Below are 24,127 nucleotides of genomic sequence, written 5' to 3'. Positions count from 1 at the left end.
AATCCAGTTCAAGAAAAATGCAGAAAGCAGTCATGCACCAAATTTTTGAACGCTTCCAACATGTAAAAGACAAATGACCATCAGCATAATTGATCCAATTTATTGCATAATCATAATTACTGCTGCTTAGGCCTTAAAAGCTGCTATGAGTGAGACACTTTAAGAATTCTACCATAAACAGTTGCCTCAAACTAAATTATTGGATTAAAAAAAATTTCGAACAACGACAATGATGATAAAATTTCTAAATAATTTTAAAATATCTAGCTGCTTTTCGCAACTAGTTTTGTTTTCTAGATTATTGACTTTTTACAATGCTAAATTATTTATGTGGATTGCATTTAAATAGATATTTCACCTTGTTGTTGGATGCAACTGAAAAACATGAATTCAATATATACAAATTAAATACAAATTAAAAGGATATGTAAATTTTTAATACAAATTAAAAAGTATGTATATTACGAAATAAAAGAAGAAGTGAAAATCTCACTAATCCTCTAATAAATTAATAGTAGTAAAAACATACGATTGAATGTCTTGATGGGTGATTTTTAGTTCCCTCATAGCATTTGAAATTATTGTTACAAGTAATGCATCAAACTGAATTAAAAAATACTATCAAATTAAAGTACAAATTGTACAGAAATGAAATTGGTGTCATTTAAAAGTCTCATTAAAAGTCTTAAGGTAATACTGAGACTAATTTTATAAGAAATTGTTTTCAAAGGCATGAATATCATTTTTAGGTAAGTCATAACAATTACCAATCTTGTAATAGTGTAATCTATCTTTGCGCCCCATTAAACTTTGTTGGATATCTATTGATTTCTTTATTTTTTCCCCTTTTTTAAATGTACTTTTTAGTGATACAGCGAAGCATTTTCAGAGCATTCCTAATAATATTTTGCAACCCCATTAATTAGCTAAGCGAAGTGTTGTCTTCTATGCAACTGTAAAAACGAATCAGTCTGAAATTCGTATGATGGTTTGTTTGCATTTGACTGTCACCATTCGATAATAAGTAATAAGCGCAATTTCGGTGTCACATACGTTAGCGTTTTATATATATGTGTAGAATTTTCAAAACTAAAATTTTGCTTAAACCTTTCTAAGGCCGTGGTAAGTATGCTTTCCCCCAAATTTATCATTGTATCAATTTATGTAGGTTGGCATCAGTTCTGACAATTTTTTTTTTAGAAAAACAGAAACGTAGATGCTTTATTTTTTTATCTTACACAAAATGATGTGTCTTGAATTGTTACTTAATTATTAATTAACCAAATTAATTAACTAATCAAATTAAATTTATCTAATAAGCTAAATGAATCCCTTTTCTTATTCTAATTTCAAGCCTAAAAATATTTTAACATAAAATGACTAGAAAAAAATGGCCCTTTAAAGGGTTAACTAAAACAGTTCCAATGTTTTAAAAATAGTATTAAAACGTGCAAATCACTTAACAAAAATTAAATAAAAATGAGTTCTCTTTTCTCAAAACTAAAAATACAATTTCATATTCCAAATTTCGATCTGGAATTGTATAAAGTGTGCAAACCGGGGTAATTTAATATACATGACATTGCCGGTAAGCGTTCTCTCGTTGCTATACTGTGAAATTTTAACAATAAATGCCAGCTCATTTATTGTCTTTAACAACTATACACTACACAAAATCACAAGAATTACTGCAGTATAGCCTTCGTATGGCCTCAAAACTGTATATAAATGAAGCATATATTTCTCATTTATCTTTACTCAAAAGGAATTATTCACTTACATTTGGTTTTTCTATATTCCACGTATGAGAAATTACAAATCCAAATTCAAATGATATTGCTTCAGAGTAAAAAAACAAAAACTATCTGTTTTAGGGCATCTTCGAGTCTCTATTCACCCGAGAGGGTACGCAACATCTGAAATTGCCTTCCTCTCCCAACCCAATATGGGAAAAAGTCACAACTCTCCATCTCATCTTTTATATCTCTCCTGACTCCTATTTCCGAGGAAGTCTCGGTATTCTCCGGGCTCTCAATGGCCCTCGCTGTATTATTCAGAACAATAGGGAGTTAGTTATGCGTAGAAAAGAAAATGGAGGTTTTTTTCTGCCTCGTGTAGTAAACCATCTTATCAATATGGTTATGCGCATCTATAAAATAAGGAAATATCCAAAGCTCTGTTGATATTTCAAAGTATCTTGTTACAGTTTTAGCTCATGTCTGGGAATACGTCATTTAGAAAGGGAACGTTAGCTATCAGTTGAATTTTTTTTCAGGGGGTGGGGTATTATTATTTGATTATAAACAAAATTTTAAAAACTACACCTGCAGAAGTGAATAAAAATTGAAAATAAAAAAAAATCACTAGGAAAAAAAACGGTAACAGTGTTCTCTCCATAAAACTTTTCATAAACATCTCGATTACTTTTGTGTTTTACTTCGCTGTATGAGGAAATGAACGGAATGTTCATTTTCTTACAGTATTTCTTCCAATTGACAGATTTTCCGTGACATTTGATTCAGGTCTGCCCTTTTAAAGTGGAAGCAAAAATTTATACATCTTATTTATTATATTTTTGAGATACCGCTTTCATATAACACAGGAATAGAAATTGATCAGACTACCGAACAGTTCACGGACGTGAATCAACATTTGATGGAGATTCACCATTCTTTTAGTATAATTTCAAGGTGATTCCAAAAGTAACATTCTTTGGCCACAACACTCTTTTGACATCGCTGATAAAGTTGTTGGAAGGAGTCAGCGAAAGCCTGTTTCGAAATTGGATGAAACACAGATGTCACACGCCGTCGGATATATGTCTGTCCCCTTCAGGATCCCCTTGAGGCGAGGAAACAAAAGGAAAAGCGAGGAAAAAGGAAATGTTGTACCATAACAGCAAAGAAACATTAATCCAGAAAGAGGCAAATTTGCAACCATTTTTTTTAATCTGAATTGTTTACCTTCATATATTTATTTTAATGGTGTTTTGATTTAAGTTGAAAATATTTAAATCATGGCAGATTATCTGTAAATTGTGACATGCGCTACAAAAACCGTTCAAAACGTTATAAGTGCACATTGTTGGACGTAAAGCTAATAAATGTGATAGAAAATTTCTTAGATAGTAGACTCGCTAAAGAAGAAGCTTTCAAATTTTTATTATATTTATAATTAAAACTTGAAAGTGAATTTTAACGTTTTAATGATTTTGGTATATTAGTGCACAAAAATAATAATTTTTTTTCGTCTTTTAAGATTTAACCTCGTATTTTACACCGATTTTCATTATTTTAGTTGCTAAATTTACACTCACGCACGGTGAAATTGTATTAAATAAATTTTTATGTGCATGCTATCATTAGTATATAATTAGCATAAATTAAAAAAAATGAAATAAAGGCAAATTGAGCTTAAAGCATTATCATTCTACAATAATTCGTAGAGAAAATTCGAATCCGCTTAATTTTTTTATTAATATAATTTTCTACATTACTTATTTGATAATCATAATTTCAAATAAATAAGAAATTTTATGTATAATACTTACTTTTATTTAACTGATTCATTAATTTATATAACGAAACCAAAAATTAATTCTACATTTAAATGTAGCCACCTAATATTTTTCAAATACAAAACAGAAATAATGAAATTTTCCGAAGTGAAAGACTCTGAACTTCCAATAATTATATTTTACTTCATTCTTACTACGTAATTGAAATTCCTCGTTGAACTTTCAGACAATCTTTATGTTGTGTCATTCGAGCTCCAAAATTATATTCTGTGCGGAATCTCATATTTTTATTGATTATTTTCAAGAAGAAACGTCTTCATCATGTAATGAATATTTGACCATTAAAAAACACTGAGTTTGGCAATATATCATAAAATGATGGAAAAAAAGAAAAAATTATTCAAATCGATGTAGCTCTCATAATACAGCAATTCACTCGCCATGTAAGTAGATAGATGGCGTTTATAGTAATTTTTCTTTATTGACAGCTGGAAAATAAATTCATTTAAGTTTGGTCGCGAAGCTATGCATGAATGCACTTGAAACGAGTGGAGTAGAATTAATTATTGAAAAAACTTTTCAAAATCCATTATTCAAACATTCTATTCAAGCTTAGAGTAAACTATCTCTTAATATGCGTATAAGCTATTTTTTTATTATTATTATTATTTTAACTGGCTTAACTGATATTTGAAAGGACAAGATTCTTTGCGATGCAAATACATTCAGTTGTCCTTATTGGTTTATTTCTAAGTCAAGAGCCAATGTCCTCAAAAAATTATTAAAATCATTCTTCTGTGAATATTTAAAGTGGATTGACTTCAAAGTTTTATTAATAATTATTTTTTTCCATACCAACATTTTGAGGAAGACATCCTCTCTGCTATTTTGTAAAACCTTTCTTTTTGTAAAAGCTTGGATTTGTAAACTAAATGTGAAGAATGAAGTATAATTTATGATGTGATGTGTGATGATGTTTTTACTATAACAAATCATTAATCGTGTATTTTTACACTTTCTTTGAGTTATAACAAATTTCTTTCGGGAATTTCAATTTTGTTATGATATTCGTATATACAAATACGACCAAATTTCTAAATTTCTATCAAATTTTCAAATCACTCTATCTATCTGGCTACTCGTGTACAAGTGAAATTTATAACTACAAAACACAAAGAGCTAATAATAAAAAATTCAGTACACAATTTTAGCATTTAAAATATAGATAGTACTTATCAAACTTTGAGTCATATTCTTCAAACTGTTGACCATCTGTCATTCTGAATTCTCGCTTGCATGTAAACTCATAAACGCAATGGCTTAAATCAAGGAAATTTGGTATGTTACTTGTGAATGCATTCTAACAACTAATTACAACTGTAATTAATTGTTATAATGCTGTGTCAAACGGTTTTAATTGCCATCAAAAAGGTGTCAAAAATGCTTATTTTCGTGAAAGATTCAGCAAAAGTACTATCAAAGATATATATTTCATAATTATCTTTACCAATGTCATGCAGTTTTGAGCAATAGACGTCTTTAAAATTCGCGGCGGCCTTACCCAAGATCCACAATTTTAGGGGGGTGGGGGGACACTGTTGTTGAAGAGTATGGGATAAAGTTTCGAGATGACCTCTCCCGTTGGTTTAAATTGTGGAAGAGGAAGTTAAAGAAACGAATTTTTTCAGTATCATATTATCCATAAATCATATATAATTTTACAATAAAAAATATCTATTAATACATTTTTCAATTATTCATTTCAATAAATATAATATTTTAAATCAATATTCATTTTAAAAATTTAAAATATTTCTCTCCGTTAAATAATTTTTCACTTAAAAAAACAAATCATTTCTACTTGCGTTTAAGTTTCTTTATTTGTTATATACTTTTCCTAAACTATGATTTCTTTTTTGTTGCTGTTCTTGCTAAAAAAATTATTTTATTTCCACGGACATATTTAGGGTTTTTTTTTTCTATTTTTATAAAATGTTAATAGCTAAAAAAGGTGGATGCATTTTAACAATTAAAAGATTTGTTTAATGAGTTTTGATAATACAGACTGTATAAAAGTAAAAATAAAACTTTTGGAAATAAAAAAATTAATTCAAAATATATTTTTGTTAATCTGCTTTCAGAATGTAGTTATTTGTTTAAAATACCCTAGAGAAACGATATAAAATGCTTTAAAAGCTTTTTCAAATGGAAAATAAAATCCTCATTTCACGTCTTATGAGCTTTTATGCTTTATTTTAATCTGAGTTCTAATGAAAAATTGAAATATCAGAATTTTTCACAACAGAAAAACAGGTAGGAGTATTCATTTTTCTTTTAATAAAGAAATAATTACTTCCTTTAATTAATGAACAAATATAATAAAAATGTTTTCTGTTTACTCAATGTGTATGTGATGAAATTATATTAAGTTTATTATTAACAAATTCTAGTAACCTTTAAAATTTTAAGGTAACTGAAATTTAAATTATTTAAAATAGGAATTCCAAACTCGTGAAGATATTTATTTAGCTTATTGCGTTTAAAAAAATATTTACTTATTAACTTATAAATTCAAGAGACAGACATTAGATAGTCTAGACATTATATTTGTCTATGTAAGAGAAATGCTTAGATATTTATTGTTCGCAAATTTTAGTTTGTAAGTATACAATACAATAAAATTTTAAATTCCAACAATTCTCAAAAAGTTTCCTTTAATTCTATTTAAAACGCAGTCAAATTCATATATAGAATTAAAACTAAGACCAATGGAGGACATTTCATCATTTTTAATCGTGGTTGTTGTTTTGGGAAGTAAATTAATCACATTCCTTGAAAAAACTATTCATGATTGTGTACAAAATGGGATGGAAATTTTCTTTATAATCATCTGCTAATTTTGGTTTTAAATCTAGTTTATTTCATTTCTTATTAACTTATTCTATTTATTAGCTTATTCCATTGTTGTTCCTTTGTTATTAGCTTATTCCATTGTTATTTGCTTATTCCACTGCTATTATTTTATTATTAGTTTATTCTATTGTTGTTCCTTTGTTATTTGCTTATTCTATTGTTGTTACTTTGTTATTAGTTTATTTCACTGTTGTTCCTTTGTTATTAGCTTATTCAATTTTGTTCCTTTGTTATTTGCTTATTCCATTGTTGTTCCTTTGTTACTAGTTTATTCCATTGTTGTTCCTTTGTTATTAGCTTATTCCATTATTGTTCCTTTGTTATTTACTTATTCAATTGTTGTTCCTATGTTATTTGCTTATTCTACTGTTGTTACCTTGTTATTGGCTTAGTCCACTGTTGTTCCATTATTATTAGCTTATTCCATTGTTGTTCCTATGTTATTTGCTTATCCTACTGTTGTTACTTTGTTATTGGCTTATTCCACTGTTGTTCCTTTGTTATTTGCTTATTCCATTGTTATTAGTTTATTCCATTGTTGTGCCTTTTTTATTTACTTGTTCCTTTGTTATTAGCTTATTCCATTGTTGTTAGCTTATTCCATTATTGTTAGCTTATTTCATTGTTGTTAGCTTATTCCATTATTGTTAGCTTATTCCATTGTTGTTCCTGTGTTATTTTCTTATTCTATTTTTGTTCCTTTGTTATAAACTTATTCCACTGTTGCCCCTTTATTATTAGCTTATTCCATTGTTGTTCCTATGTTATTTGCTTATTCCACTGTTGTTGTTACTTTGTTATTGGCTTATTCCACTGTTGTTCTTTTGTTATTTGCTTATTCGATTGTTGTTCCTTTGTTATTAGTTTATTCTATTACATTAAGCATGCAGTAAAAATGCAAATTTATTAAATGACTTAGAACTGACTTAGATGACTGAAAATGGCATACATACATTGCCATGTCCTCAATATTTCCTATTAATAATCAAGAAATATTTCGTTTTTCAACTGCCTGTTATCAATAAATCTTTTCCATTTCAGTCAATTAAAATTTATGAAACACAAACACAGTAAAATCGGGCAAGAAGTTATGAATAATAATCAGGTTGATTTTGTAATTTTTTATCTGAAAACTGGTAGAAATAATTATTTAACATAAATGTGCAAGCTCGAAGTATATGCATGCTGAAGTGTGTATAATTTATTTCTAATATTTCACCTTCTCCTTATTATAGTCGTAATTTCGCAAATAATGGCTATATATTCACCCATTCATCAAGTATTCTCCGTATTTTAAGTAATGAATATCCTGTATTTTAAATAAATGTAAGACAATCTAGTAATTTGATTAATTTGTGAAATTTTATTCGCATAATGGTGCTTTGTGGATTTCGAAAATCAATGATAACTGATATTAGAAGAAGTTTGTCACCCTAAGAAGTTTGTAAGAAAAGTAAATTAAAAATGACTGGCTGTAAATTCCTATTATCATGAAAACATAGAAATAAATAACTATACAACTGAGAATAATTAATACAGACTTAAATGTCCATCCTATATGTTAAATTTATCCATATTTTGAAATATTATTATGAATTTCAGATGTTTGAAAATTTGAGAATAACTGAATATAAAGGACTTCTAAGTAACGGTTCGTGTGAAAAATGTAATCATTATAATTCAAATAATAAAATGTGTTTAATGTGCGTAAATGATTCGTTTTTAGTAAATGCTCCTGGAATTAATATCAGTAAAATTCTGTTTGCATCATTATATATACAGATACTAAGAGATAAGAAATCCGAATTTTTTGACATTCTAAAATTATTTTTTACATGCATTCGTTTATTCATTTACCGTTAAAAGCGAATAAATGAGTTTATATATATATATATATATATGAAGCTTGTGTGATGACATAGTCCTCTTGACGGTTCGAAATAAAATTCAGTACACACGTTCCTTAGCATCGAGGAGGATTTACTGCGCTATTAATTAGGATTCTACGGTCTTCTAAAGAGAGTGAAATGGGGGCTGAAAAATTTTAACTTTTCCCGCCCTAAACTTCTGAATAAATTATTGCACAAAACTATTTTTACAGCATCTTAAAATTTATATAATTAACTTTTCAGTTATATGAATTTCATCTCTAAACAACTATTTCTCTAATTTCATCGAATTTTTAAAAATTAATTTAAGCACTGTTAAAACAATTTTATTTTTGTTGAAATAAACCTATTTTCTGTTTTATTATATTTTAATTTTAATTTTATTATATTGATGAATTAATTTTCTTTGGGCATTTTAATTTTTGCTTTTTTTAAGTAGCTTTTTTAATTGAGTTTGAGTTCAATTTGTTAAATAGCAGCTTTTGATGCGTGTTTTAAAAGTTGTCTTTTATAAAGTTTTTGAAAATTTTTTTTAACTGTGTGATCTTTGTTTCATATATTAATAATTTTAAAGCTTTAATGCGCCCATTTAGCTTATTGTAAGTCTTTTTATTGGCTTTTAACTTAGATTTAATTGAATAGAATTCTGTTTAAACATAAATATATAAAAAAAAAACTTTTGTTTATTTTTTAAAAAACATTTATTTATTTATATGCCCGTTGGCATTTCCAACGCTTTTATTGGATCTTACTCTCTGAAAATTATTTACAATGATTTATCTAAAATGATTTACAGTGATTTATCTAAATTTTGAAATTGCTGCAATTCTGTATTAGTTAAAATTCATATTAAAACGACTAATTATAACAACAAAAATATTTAATTGTGACAGTCCTTCTCTTAACGATTTCATAACATTGATTCTATCTTTACTGCCGAGTCTTTAGCCATCCATAAAGCCAATCATGGCAGTTTCAGGAAAAAAATGAATATTGCTGATTTGCAGTTTCTCTTTCTTTCATGCCTTGAAAAGTTCCTTCAGATTATCGAGAATAACTTAAACGCAATAGCTAAGAAAATCTGAATTAGAGAAAACTAACCAAAAGATTACATAGATTTTGAATCAAGGATATTCAGATTTTCTCACAAAAATAATCACGAAATCGGACCCAAACTTTGAAAAAATTGCAGTTGGATATATTATTGCCTATTACTAGAAGTTCTCACTTCAAATTATGCACTGAAGTCATCAAAATAGCAAATACCAAGAAACTTTAGGAAATGTTTCTCCCGTTTTATCCCTTCCTCTATAGCTAAAGGGTAAAAAAAAAGTGTAGGTAATAACAATAAATGTAATTATCCGGGTAGTCATTACTCCGGCACTATTAAATTGGATTAGATGCCAATGCCTATTGATTACTCCTGCAATTAAGAAAAGAACTTTGACCATATTCGTTTTGAACTGTTTGAAATATTCAGTTTTTAGAACAAACCTATTACATGTATAATTTTATACCGTCCATCAAAGTTCTTCTCCCCAAAACAATTTTTAATAAGCCCATCTGCAAATTCTTCTTCTATCAGATTTTTGACTTACTATATTAATCCAATTCATTGGTAATGTAGGAAAGCCTTTCTTTCTGAAGATCTCAATCAGTACATTTGTAAAAAAAAAAAGTATTACGTACCTTAGCCAAAAGGTTTTATGACTACACGTTGTAAAAGCTAAAACTATAAAGCAATTAAACCTCACTGAATATGGAGAAAATAATACAATAAACAGGATGCAATCAACAGGATTCAATAAACAAGGTTCTTCATCATTTATTAAAAATTAAAACATATTACAAATTTGATTGAAATTCTGAGTTAAATTAGAATACATCTCATGCTTTTACGATTTTGGCATGTATATTTTTAAAAAATTCTTTAAATTTTATTATTAAAAACTTAAATATTTTTATTAATTTAAACACCTTTTATTCTTAATTAATGCATTCTTTTTTTTTTCCTGTTTCAGGCGTCGGTATTCTCAATTGCCTTAAAGACAGTGATATCTGTATCCACAGGATTTCTCTTAGCACTTGTATTGACCTACCATGCTCTAGAGGTACAGGTTAGTTCAGCTTTTATACTATTTCTCTTTGTAAAAAATTATGTATATGTATTGAATGCATAAGTAGTACCTTTAAACTGAGAAATCTGAATGTCATGGCAGTCAGAATTAGATGTGAAAATAAAATTTTAGTACGCTGATTTCAATTTAAAAAATCTAATGCGACGAGTAACGATAGAAAAAAATTGCGCTTCTACTGCCATATATTTCAGATACACAAAACTACATATGAAATGTTCATCATTAAAAAGCACTTTTCACATTATTTTTTTTTACTTTCTCCTGTATGAAGAATTAAAATAGGAAGTCCTGGAATCGTCAAAAAAATTCGAATTCTGTCTGTCCATCTATTTTGTCTCTTTTCGAAATAATTTTTATACCTATATAAATTTGAATTATTCTATCAATATTTGCATATACGTTACTGTTACATACTGCATAAATCATCAGTGCTTGAAACTTTTCCTCTTGTCAAAATACAACAGTTTTTAGGAAAGCTTAATCACGCATAAAGTTGCGAGGAAAGAATTTTATTTTCTTGTTCCGGAATCCTATTACTTCTCTGGTATACCATAAATATTCAATTTCTCAATTTTTTCCTTTTTATTAATTCAAAAGTAACCGTCAGTGATCAATTTAAGTGACAACAATGCTCGTTTTTAGCAAATTTCGAATCATAATGATTGAACTAAACGACAAATATTTGTATATGAATTTACTTTAGTATTTTATAAGTTTACATTTCTAAAATAAATATATCCATCTAAAATTGCGATAAGTCGATCTGAATTTAGAAAGAAATTTTCACTAATTTTGTAGATAGAAAAGCGCAACTTTTTGTATGTATATATGAATATAAGAAAAACTGTTTATTAATTTATACTTTTTCACTATAGAAAACATATAAAAATTTTAATTTTTTCAAATTTACCTGCGCAGAAGTGTTTTCATACTATAAGATTTTTATTTAATGAAACTTTGCAATTGGAATTATATATCTAGGAGCTATATTTAGATGCATTAAACGATTGTTCCAGTTTTTTGGAGCAACCTATATATAAGTGAATAATAATTTTTTCTTCTTTCTTTCTTTCTTTTCTTTAATATTTTTCATTTATGTTTTATGTATTATCATTAATATTATGTCATTTCCTATTTTTATTTTCCCTTTTCCTTTAATTTTTAAAATTACTTTCCTTTTATAATTCTTAAATTTATTTCTCGTATTTTCAGGTATATCGTGTGTAATTTCATGTTTTGCTCTGCTGTTAGTGCTCGTTAATTTTCATTTTATAACTTTTCAAATCTTAAATTTACATTTTTGTCTCGCATAATCATTGTTATGAGCCGAACCATGCAAATATTTTATTTTTCATCTTTATGATTATCTCTTTATATTGCTCTTAAAACCAAGAGCAACTGCTCAGATACTGAAACATAAACATGTCTCTATTAAGCAAATACAAATTCGTATCAATCATTGAGCTCTTCAGATCTTCCTAATTTTAAACCTCACTTCGTCATAATTTTTCTTACAGAATTTTATTTAACTTCATTTTTATTTCATGTATTATTTTTGATCATTATGTTTTTCTATACCTTTCCTGAAAAATTCCTAAAATATATAATTACTCCAATTTCGTTCTTTATAGTGAACCTTTTAAGTATGCATGCATTTTTTTGTACGCATTGTACGTATTTTTAATTTTTTTCAATCTTCATCAAGAATATGCTCTTGTTACTTTAAACCAATGCCTTTTGTATTCTTTACCTGTATATATATATATATATATATATATATATATATATATGTAAGCATTTTAAGTTAAAGTAGTTCCTATTTTTCATTTTTTTTATTTAAATTTATTTTGTTTTCCCCATTTTTAAAAATTTTTATTTATTTTTCTATTTGATTTTTTTTTCATTTACTGTTATGTTATTCCAGAATAAAAATTTTTACTAGAATGTTGATTTTTCAATCATTTACTTTCTTTTATACAAAGGAGACCGCTGTAAAGGGGAAATCCATTACGACTGTCTAGCTATCCGAATGAAGTGAGCCCAATAATTACGAAACATAAGGAGATAGATAAGAGCAACCCCACTTGCACGAAGGAACAATCTACACTTGATAACATTGGACCCTTGAAAACATTAAATAACCTTCTGGAGTAAACGCATATAGGTACAGAAAAAGAATAGAAAAGAAAACATTGCATTATATATAGAGTTGTGAAGCATTAAAAATGCATAAAATACATTAAATGAGTGTTAACTTTTTACATTAGGGGAGAGCTAAATACAAAAGATTTGACAAAATGTCCGTAATAGAAGATTTAATGACTGGAGTTTTTATGAGTTCTTCGACTTCAAGAGATATCCAATTTCTTGGACATTTGAGCCTGTGTTCTGTGCTTTGAACACGTGATTTATAGATCCTTCTTCGGTGCCACACTAACAAGCTGAACTTTGGTCAAAGAAATGACCCATGGCCAGTGTATACTTGGTTAAGATAAAAATCACCCTCAATTCGGTTAACTGAAAAGTTTTTAAAATGATGATTGAGTGTTTGTCCCTTGATGGGATTATTTCATTTCTTCTACCAATCCTTAGTTATTAGTTTTTTAGTCTCATTTCTGAATCCTTATATTTAATAAACACATTTTAGCAATATAATTAATATTCACTCTTTCGTTCTTCTAAAATAATTTTATAACAAAGTCTGTTAAAATGCTTCTTTGCCATTTAACAGAACAATAAAATTTATTCAGATGTTGCCATCGATAACTGAATTTATAGGAGTTCTGAAACTTTTATGAAACATTAATTTTTCCAACTCCGACTTTCCAAAATCTAAAAAATATAATAATAACTAGTAAGATCTTCAGTAAAACTATCTGAAACTAATTTAAATAACAATAAAATAAAGTAATGAAAATTATTTGCAGACATCCATATCGCTGACTTTAAAACCTTATTGTATATGGTTTTATGAGTATTATATTTTTTCTTGCTATTTCAGTTGTGATGAGTTTGGAAATAATTTTAAGAGTCTCGTTGAATAATTATTTATTGAAAAATATACATAAGAAAGTATAAATGAAAGTAAAAAGTTAGTATTGAATCGTTAAAAGAATTAGTTCGTTTTTTCCTGTGTATTGCATACCCATAAAAGATAAATAAAAATGACGACCCATTCCTTCTTGTTTGTATGAAATTAAAGGATAGGATTTGAAATATTAAACATGCCACGGTTTTATGATCAAAGTAATTGTTTACGCAAAAGCGAACACGAGATGTTTTAAAATTACAAATAAATATAAGACAGTGTTAGTGCCTAGTAACTTGCAGACTGAGTTGGCAATAAAATTATAAAACTATTAAATAGCAACGTTTTTTTAAAAAAAAACTTTTAATGTCTTTTTTATTCATATGTGCAACATTTTATTTTTTTCATCACAAGAATTTGATTAATTTTAAATGCTTTATGGGATGTATCGTAGAAGCGAAAATTAAATTTGTAACTTTATTGAAGAATTCTGTTGTATTTTAATTAAAGTGGTATCGTTTAAAATCATTTATCAGTAAAAGAATTTTTTTCTATTAGAAGTAAATATTAATGTCCTTCCTGAAATTTCAATTTAACTCAACCTGTTTGAGTGTGTGTGTGTGTGTGTGTGTGTGTGTGTGTGTGTGTGTGTGTGTGTGTGTGTGTGTGTGTGTGTGTGTGTGTGTGTGTGTGCGTGCGTGCGTGCGTGCGTGCGTGTGTGTGTGTGTGTGTGTGTGTGTGTGTGCGTGTGTGCGTGCGCCTGCGTGTGTGTGCGTGTCAGAAAATCATATTTGTTTCCTTTTCATTAAGTAGAAGTCAAAATTAGTTTATACTGAAAAGTGGTAGAATATAGACAGAAGATAATTTTCCTTATTCGTATATTAAGTTATCTATCTCTAAACGGTACAAACAATAAAGCATGAAATAAACCTATTTGCATTAAATTACAATTTAGTAGTTTCTTTTTAGTGTCTGTATTTTAGAGGGGCTTGTTATAAACAGCTCAATTACATTTTATGCATACTATTTAAAGACAATCAACAACAATCTCCAAATGAGTTTTCTTGAATAAATTAGAAGATCTAAACGGTCTCTTATGACGGTCTTATATGATGGTCACTGATTAACAAGCGAAAACCGAAGTAGATAATCTAATTCGCTTATTGGGAGAGTGATTAAGGAATTAAAAAATTATAATTTGTACTTTCTTGTAATTTTTGTAGATCTAAATATATCGATTCAGATATACATTGGATGTAAATATATAGTAACATTAAGAGTAAACAATAAAAGCACAGAATTATGTGAAATAAAAACTTCACGAGGACTCAAATCAGATTTTAATCACTAAAAAAAAAATTTAAGCAAATTGTAATCGACCAACAGAAAAAAAAAATACCTTGCCAAATAAAAAAATGCTAGCAGAAAATAATTGCAATAATCTCCAACTGTTCCACGAAATTAAATTATAATGAATCAGCTTGGTAAAATTACAAACCTCAGCTCATTGATATTTGCTAAAATCCCGCAAAAAGTAATCTACAGTCCCGCAACTAATATTTATTCATGCTTAGCTTTATTTGTACACATGAAAAACAAACTTGTCTGAGTTGCTAGACGCCCAAACAGAAATTCAGATTTTGCATCAGGGGGAATATTTTTAAACTTACTCTATATATATATATATATATATATATATATATATATATATACTCTAGAAAAATTTTACTTTAAAAAAGATAAATGTCAATGATATTTTTTAACACAGCATTTAAAGTTTATAAGCATTTTATATAACGTTTCAGTACGAAAAATGCATAAAAAATATTTTTTATGAGTTGACACAAAAAAGATCCGAGGATTTTATTCAAAAGTGCATTGAAATAAAGTGCTTCATAAATATATGCATTCTACATATTTTTGTCTGAAATCTCCTGGCTTTTCACCATTCCATATGCTATCGAATATTTGCTTTGTTTTCTTTGAATATTTTAGCGCATATTCCTTTTTATTTCTGATAATAACATTGCAACAAATGGAACATCTACGAAGGAAAAGGGGGAAAAATTCGAATATGTTAAAATATTCTCCTGAGCAGAATCACATTTTCCTTTTCCGATACTTCTTTTTTTCCCTGAAATGTAAAGAAAGCAAAGAAATGCAATCCTGTCTGCGAAAAGAAAACAGTGAGAAAAAAAATCCAAGCCATTTTTCTTCCAACTGTTATACTGTGTTGCACAAAATATGGAAGTTCCACCGCTGCAGTGTGAAGCATTCGAATTACTCCGTCGGCGAAAGGCGGGAAAGTCCTCCTTTAAGAAAGAAAAAGAATCTAGCTATACATGAAAGCTCTGGGTTAACTTCATCTGACAATAGCTCTAGGCTATGGAAAACTATATTTGCTTTTGTGAGAAAAACTCTGTATTTGCTTCAGGAAAATTACTTTTTTTCAGAAAATGTGACAAAGAGGTAAGTCTATTCTAGTAGAACATTCCAAAAAACATTTAACATTTTCGATGGCTTTTTTTTTTTTTTTGGTCAAAATAATGCTTTGCAAATAAAAAGTGCATTCAATGTGAATTGTTTCGAACAAAATCTGTATCCTTACAAATGGGGCATGTGTTTTTGAGAGACTATTTTTGAAAATTTTTATAAGTATATATATAGAATCTTGTTATGATGAGTATATATAAGTAAGTATATATGTGCTGATAAGTATATACAGAAGTATGTAAAGTCTTATCTCGATTATAAAAAATTATTTTGTAAAAATTGTGTAAGACATGTTACATTTTGTGAATTCTGTGATTAATTTGTATTTTAATCAATTAGCTTTGTAAATTTCAACATACGCTCCTTTAGCAATTAAAAAAATTCAAGGTGCTATTCTAGTTTTCATCATAAATACGAGTTTTCCTCAGCAATATGAGATTCAGCATCCATTATCTAAGCCTTCAATTCTTGATTAAAACAAAATGGTATGACAAACATCGATAAAAACATTTACATTTTGCTTGAACAAAAATGGTTGGTAATCTCATCTTGTAGCGGATTGTTAAAAGCGAGGAGAGAATCTGGGACCTTTTAGTTCGCAGCCGAGTAACAAGACTACAAGACAAAAGCAATTACCCGTGTTTCGTAGCTGTTATCTGGCTTATAAGCTTTTCACCACAATCTCATGAAATCACCGAAAGCTTACTCTCCCCACCATTTCCTTAAAAATTAAATTTCATTCACTCTTATATGTTTGGTGTATCTGAGCCAATTGCTCAGTGTTAAAAAAATGTTAAAAACAGAACTACACGATGTCAAAAATTTTGTTTTGCTACCTTCAGTAGCTATTTCATATTAATATTTTGTAATCAGGATAGTTCTTCTAGCTCACCCTGTAGTTTATATTTGTGCTAACTTAAATGCTATTATTTTGTATTAAATTGAATTCTTTTGTGAATTGTAGATACACTTACTCCAATATATTACCACTGTTTAAGTGCTTTAAAATAGTGATTACATGTTTGACTTTGATTTTTTACATATTATTGGGCACAGATTTACATCTGGTTGGAAAATTAAGAAACAGTTGTTCCTAAATAATATAAAATGGGCATCCGTTTGAAAATCAAAATTTTCTAAATTGTTGGAAAATTTCTCAATTTTTCGAGAAGATGCAATTATTGACTTAACACTATTTACTTAATAAATTTCGAGTTCTGAACACTTAACTGTTGAAAAAAAGATTACATCTTTTGTTCAAAGATTATAATATTTTGAATTCGATATTTATGCATATTTTCGTTTAAAAATGTAACAATTTATATCTGATTACGATTTGCCAAATTAACTTTTTAATTCTATTTCTTTTCTTAAAAATGTTGACGTTCGTCTATCTGCGCTGAGCATATGACTTGTTAATTTATTTTCCCTGAAAATCATTTAATTCAAGGAAGAAATTTCAAGTCAGCATACAGAATTTCTCTTTCCTTCTATTATATATATAACTATTGAGTATACTTTGTGTGTGTGTGTGTGTGTGTGTGTGTGTGTGTGTGTGTGTGTGTGTGTGTGTGTGTGTGTGTGTGTGTGTGTGTGTGTGTGTGTGTGTGTGTGTGTGTGTGTGTGTGTGTGTGTGTGTGTGTGTTATTACTCTGTTAAGGCTTTTCATTCATTTTATAACGTTTTCCGTAAATCGAACAAACATTTATTATGATCAAAAACTTGTAACAGTGATATCTATGAAATGAAAAAAAGATATATTATGCTGGGAAAAGAAAATGGAAATTCTTCTCAAGTGCCTCTATTCAGTCTTTATTGAACTGATTAGTAGCAAACATTTATTATGATCAAAAACTTGTAACACTTATATCTAAAATGAAAAATATATATATTATGCTGGGAAAAGAAAATTGAAATTCATCTCAGGTGCCTCTATTCAGTCTTTATTGAACTAATTAGTAGCAGCAAATTATAAATGCATCTTAAACTTTCTCTTTTATTCCTTATTTATGAATCGATGAAACTAAAGTCAATTATCAAAGATTCTTTGCATACTGATGTCTTTTTTTTCCTACTGTCTCGCATGACAAACATGTTTGTGATTTATACCTCCAAGTCACGCACGGTTTTTGTAACTATTTGTCGAATCATCAAAGCTTCCTCTTGAGTCCACACCGCTGGCTATCGATTTTGTGCCCGAACAGCAGAAATTGTCTCAACAACTTGAATCAATGCAAGCCCCTGAATTGTTCCGAAATCGAGTTCCAGAATGCGAAAAGCTTTAATCGCACCGCCATGAATATTTAACAGAACCTGCCAGATTTGAGCTTGAGAAAGTACCTGGAATAATTTGAAACCTTGTTTCACCCCCCCCCCATTTATCAAGGTTCAAAGTTCGGGAGATGATCTAATGACAGGAAATTTGCATTTGTAGTTTCTGCACAGCTTTAAAAGATGCCTAATCAAACTTCGGCAAACATAGAATTATAATAATGAGCAAATCATGTTTAAAAGTTCCGTAAGTACTTATAAATACTTGATTGCATTAGTATTTAAATGTTATTTTATTTTTGTATTATTATTATATTGCTTTCTAATCTTTAATTGTTGCTTTTATTTTCAGTTCAAACGTAGAAAGCATCCTATGATATTTTTTTCTTCTATTTGATAATAAAAAATATTTAAAAAGTATAAAAGATACGCATTATCACTAAAACACATGGACACATTTGAATAATCATCAACTGCGCATTGTTAAGTGGGAAATCTATGCTCCTTTATTTTGCGCGCATAAATTCAAATATAGATTTTTGTGCATAGAATTTTACTGCAAATCAAATAAATGAAAAAAAGAAAAATTCTCAATTTCAAAAGTAATCTTCATATATTCTACAATCCAGCATAACTATAATCTCAATCAATTGTCGTTTAATTAAAAATTAAGGTTAATTACCTGAGCTCATAATTTGATCATCAATTTTTTTTTAGAAATTTATCTCTTTTTATCAAAATTTATCTCTATTCTTATGTAGTAACAATTTGTAACCCAAAAAAAATTGTTAAATTATGTATTTTTAGTTTCGTTTAATTTAATAAAATTCAGAAAAAAACTAATGAAATCAAATTATTTTAATTATGAATGAAATTCAGAAAAAATGCTAATGAAATCAAATTATTTTAATTATGAATGAAATTCAGAAAAAATGCTAATGAAATCAAATTATTTTAATTATGAATGAAATTCAGAAAAAAACCAATGAAATCAAATTATTTTAATTATGAATGAAATTCAGAAAAAATGCTAATGAAATCAAATTATTTTAATTATGAATGAAATTCAGAAAAAATGCTAATGAAATCAAATTATTTTAATTATGAATGAAATTCAGAAAAAATGCTAATGAAATCAAATTATTTTAATTATAAATGAAATTCAGAAATAAAAATGCACTAAATAAAATTAATGTTAAAATTGATGAAAATTAAATTGATTCATAAATAAAAATGAAATGATTTTTCGAAGTAGAGATCATAAGCAAGGTGATTCTGCATCACCATGTTTCTCATTTTTCCACAAGAGTTAATGGAGATCTGAGAATTACTAGATTGAGATTAAGGTAAACAATACAAATACCATACCCATTAATATAGTGCACCAAGTACACCTCAAGACCAGAACTTGAAATATATTGACTCAAGTTTGGAAGAAAAACCAAAAACGTTGCCAGTGTCTTAAAAGGTCTTATTTTAAACTTTTTTTAAAAAAAATGAACACGTAATGAATATACAATTCGCAAAGTTCATTATCTAATTTTGCATTGTGATTCGCCATCTCATTGCCTACGTTTTCAGCAATTTTTTTCTCCATGATGCATATTCCGAAGATACCGCGAGCCAAAGATTCTTAACATTTAGAATGAAACTTGATTTCAATTTAGAGCTATTTAAAATTTGGACAAATGAAATACTATCCGTAAAATCATAAGCTTTCTACTTTTTCTCCAAATTTCACTTCACCGCAAAACTCATGTCCATCGGCTTTATTACAGTGGATCCTTTCTTATGAACTTATATAAGCTATCATTAAGAAAAGGAAATTTAAGTTGTGCCATTGCAACTATTGTTGTTTTCTTCAAAGAAATCGAAAATCCACTTATTTATCTACGATTTTCAATCCTCGTACTCGTACGTATATGTTGGTAAGTTCCCTATGAGTTTGCCGGCTGAAATTCTTAGAGAAAATTTATTGCATTTCATTATCTTCTCCCAAATTGTGACTGATGATCTACAATCAACTGATGACAACTTGATCATTTGAACAAACGCAGAGTTTTGAGACATTCGAAGAAAAAGATTGTCGAATTATTCTTACTGCCTAATTCCATGTTATAAATTTATGGTCAGTTGAAAAATTTCATTATAGGTTGAGGGTTGGAAAGCTAGATGTGAATTTCGAACACTTCGTTACCTGCATTTCAAATCACCTACATTTCTTTTTTGTTTTTTATTATTTCTGATTTATAATATACAAAAAGAAGATAGTATAATCATCAAAAGATTCTATCTCAAAATTTTGAGGCATTTCTATGTCTGTCCGTAAAGCCAGCTATTATAATCTGTTTCTAAAGTTGTCTGGAAGCACGATAACTTCAAAAGTGAACCAGATAAATAAAATTCAACACATGGTCTTTGAACCAAAACTATAGATTTTGGTCGAAATTCGCTTGACAGATGTTTGTCAAGCAATCCATGTGCATGTTAACAGATGTTTATTAAGCAATGCATGTACATGTGAGCACAAAGACAGTAAAAAGATAAATAAATATCATTGGACTTTTTTTTATTATCAGAATTGTAAGCCTATATCGAATTTCGAAAAAAATCCATCCAGGATTGATTCTGTACCTATCCATATATGAGTGAATACAAACTACTGAAAAACATAACAAGGGAATAAAATATAATTGCGATATGGTCTTCACACTTAATTGTCAAATTTTGTACGAAATCGGTCATTCTGTAGTACATACTCAATTTATTTTAATGTACTACAAATCTACGGCATGCCATTTTGTGCCATAATTCCTTTAACATTTGCGAACTGCATGTAAATCATGCATAAATAACAATCAAATCCGATATTATCTACAGTAAATCCAAAGTGAATTAAGCTTTATGTATTAAAACCTGATATTTATAAACCTGATATTATACCTGCTTTTCTTTTTGGCAGCTCTTCATGATCGACAATGGCGCGGAGGACTGGCGCATTGCCATGACGTGGCGTCGCATCTCCAACATCCTGCTGGAAGTGCTGGTGTGCTCCATCCACCCTCCCCCAGGAGAATTCTACTTCCTGTGGGTGACCAAGCTTCCTAACCACGCCAACCGGATCGCGTCCCGGTACGTGCCGGTGGACGTGATGCTGTCCCTGCCCATGTTCCTGCGCCTCTACCTCATCTGCCGAGTGATGCTGCTCCACAGTAAGTTGTTCACGGACGCTTCGTCGAGGTCCATCGGAGCACTGAACAGGATCGATTTCAATACTAGGTTCGTGCTGAAGACGCTCATGACAATTTGCCCTGGAACGGTGCTGCTGGTCTTCATGGTCTCCCTATGGATCATAGCCAGCTGGACACTCAGGCTCTGCGAGAGGTAATGCAATCTATCAGACGACATTTCTTATCTCTCTTCGAAAAATGAATTAATTTTTTTTATCGTTGTTGTTGATGTTGCTTATCTCCTTTGGATTGAACCCCAATTCAAACCAAAACAGTGATCGGGAAAAAAGGGGCGCAGTAGCATCTGAGGGTAAAGAGCCCCGAACACCCGAGGGCAGATGTCTGACTTGAAGATGACACTCACACACTCGCTTGCACAGCCCTGTTTTACAAGGGGGCTCTTTCACATATCTCACAGATAGGAAACAGGGTAAAAAACAACCATTCACGAACCAGGACTCGAACCTGGCTTGCCCAGATCACGGGGAAGACGTGCTACCCCTAATCCAGGAAGCCGGCTATTCTCTCTTATACCTAGTATAAAAAAACTATTGCAAACGTCAAAAAAAATCGATGTCAAAAGTGTTCTGTCCGGCTGTTGAATGTGAACATCTTTCGATCGGTTCCTAAAGAAGCATATAAACGCGATAATTCATAAACACAATGGCTTAAATACGTCACATTTGGCATGCGATTTTGTGACTAATTTGCAGTTTTGTGTCAAGTTTTGCTTTCATCGATTTTATTTCAACAAGACTAAAGTGCATATTCAAGTTTCGTATGCTGTTAACTGCATACCAAGTATTAATAGCCAAAAAACTCACCAAAGATCATACAAGATTCAGTAAAAATGCTACATCTATGACAAGGATCAAGGATCAATAGTTCGTAACTATTGTAAGCTAATGTTATTAGATGCATTTTCTGCCTTATCGAAAATCCGCACTTTTTTTTTCTTTTTTTTTTGCGGTGTGTGCGAAAAATAATACCTTTATTAGAGAATATGCGAAATTGTTTTGAATAGATCTCACCCGCTTACAATTTTCCTGAAATAAGCACTCGAATTAAAAGAGAATTTTGCTTTAATTATTTTCTATGCTTATTATGTTCTCTTTTTCTAAAATTCACTACTATGGTGCCACTTATATCGAATTAAAACTAAGTGAATAGAAACAATCAAAAGATAGTCGACAATTAAATTTTGAAAATATTGAAATATTATATTGTTTTGATAACCCAGAAGCTATACAGAATATCAGAACTCTACAACATGGAGAAATAAGTGGAAGACTAGTGAAAAAAATTCCACCTTTACAAGTATGAAACAATGCAAACTAATTAAGTAATAAAATTGTTAAAAAAATCAATCTAGTGACTCCCTTAAGCGACACAATAAAGAAATGCAGCCTGCAATTAAAAGTACATATGATTGAGCTAATTAAGGGAGAAACACATTAAAGCAAAAAAAAAATCAGTATTTAAAAGCAAATATTTTTTGAGTATAAATTGGAGCACTTAATTAAAAAGTGTTTACATGCTTCATATTATTTTATATGTCACTAACAGATGTAGGACATTATAATTTATATCTCCGCTTATTAATTAACCGTCAATCTTTCACTCAAGAAATATTTTATTAATTAAAAATTTATAACAGCTTAAATTTATAATTAATCGTTCAAGATCTTCTAATCAGTTCTTCATTAAAAATCGAGTCATAATCTACTCTTATTGACTACGCAATATTTATAAGGTTTAATACAAATTAAAACTTTACATTTTCGTGTATGAAGTACATAAAAAAAAAATTCAAAATTGGATTTTGAAGAATTTTCGCGTTTTAAGTCTCCTTGAGTCCGAAAAACACATTTTTAAAATTATATCTGCATGTCTGTGAACAAAATATCTCAAAAATGTCTTGAGCTTGTCGTATGAAATTTGGTAAGTGTTTTCACACCAAATTTGTAGATTTCTATCAAATTTTGAACGAAATCCATTCTGAGAAAATATGCCTGTTCTAGTGCAAATGAACACCAAATTTGTAGATTTCTATCAAATTTTGAACGAAATCCATTCTGAGAAAATATGCCTGTTCTAGTGCAAATGAACACCAAATTTGTAGATTTCTATCAAATTTTGAACGAAATCCATTTTGAGAAAATATGCCAGTTCTAGTGCAAATGAACACCAAATTTGTAGATTTCTATCAAATTTCGAACGAAATCCATTTTGAGAAAATATGCCAGTTCTAGTGCAAATGAACACCAAATTTGTAGATTTCTATCAAATTTTGAATGAAATCCATTCTGAGAAAATATGCCTGTTCTAGTGCAAATGAACACCAAATTTGTAGATTTCTATCAAATTTTGAACGAAATCCATTCTGAGAAAATATGTCTGTTCTAGTGCAAATGAACACCAAATTTGTAGATTTCTATCAAATTTTGAACGAAATCCATTCTGAGAAAATATGTCTGTTCTAGTGCAAATGAACACCAAATTTGTAGATTTCTATCAAATTTTGAACGAAATCCATTCTGAGAAAATATGCCTGTTCTAGTGCAAATGAACACCAAATTTGTAGATTTCTATCAAATTTTGAACGAAATCCATTCTGAGAAAATATGTCTGTTCTAGTGCAAATGAAC

At 28.9% G+C, this 24,127-nt stretch overlaps 1 protein-coding gene across 1 annotated transcript in view; it reads left to right on the top strand.

The window, feature by feature from the left end:
* Positions 1-24,127, top strand: part of LOC129981231 (small conductance calcium-activated potassium channel protein-like) — a 186,255-nt gene that overhangs the window by 144,109 nt on the left and 18,019 nt on the right. The window contains exons 2-3 of the mRNA XM_056091990.1: positions 10,341-10,436; positions 21,212-21,633. Of these exons, the coding sequence (XP_055947965.1) occupies positions 10,341-10,436; positions 21,212-21,633 (518 nt within the window). The remainder of the gene's footprint in view (positions 1-10,340; positions 10,437-21,211; positions 21,634-24,127) is intronic.

Source organism: Argiope bruennichi, chromosome 8 (genome assembly GCF_947563725.1).
Source record: "Argiope bruennichi chromosome 8, qqArgBrue1.1, whole genome shotgun sequence".
NCBI classification, from domain to species: domain Eukaryota; kingdom Metazoa; phylum Arthropoda; class Arachnida; order Araneae; family Araneidae; genus Argiope; species Argiope bruennichi.
Note: the sequence above shows the minus strand (reverse complement) of the source record. Positions and strands in the feature narration are given on the sequence as shown.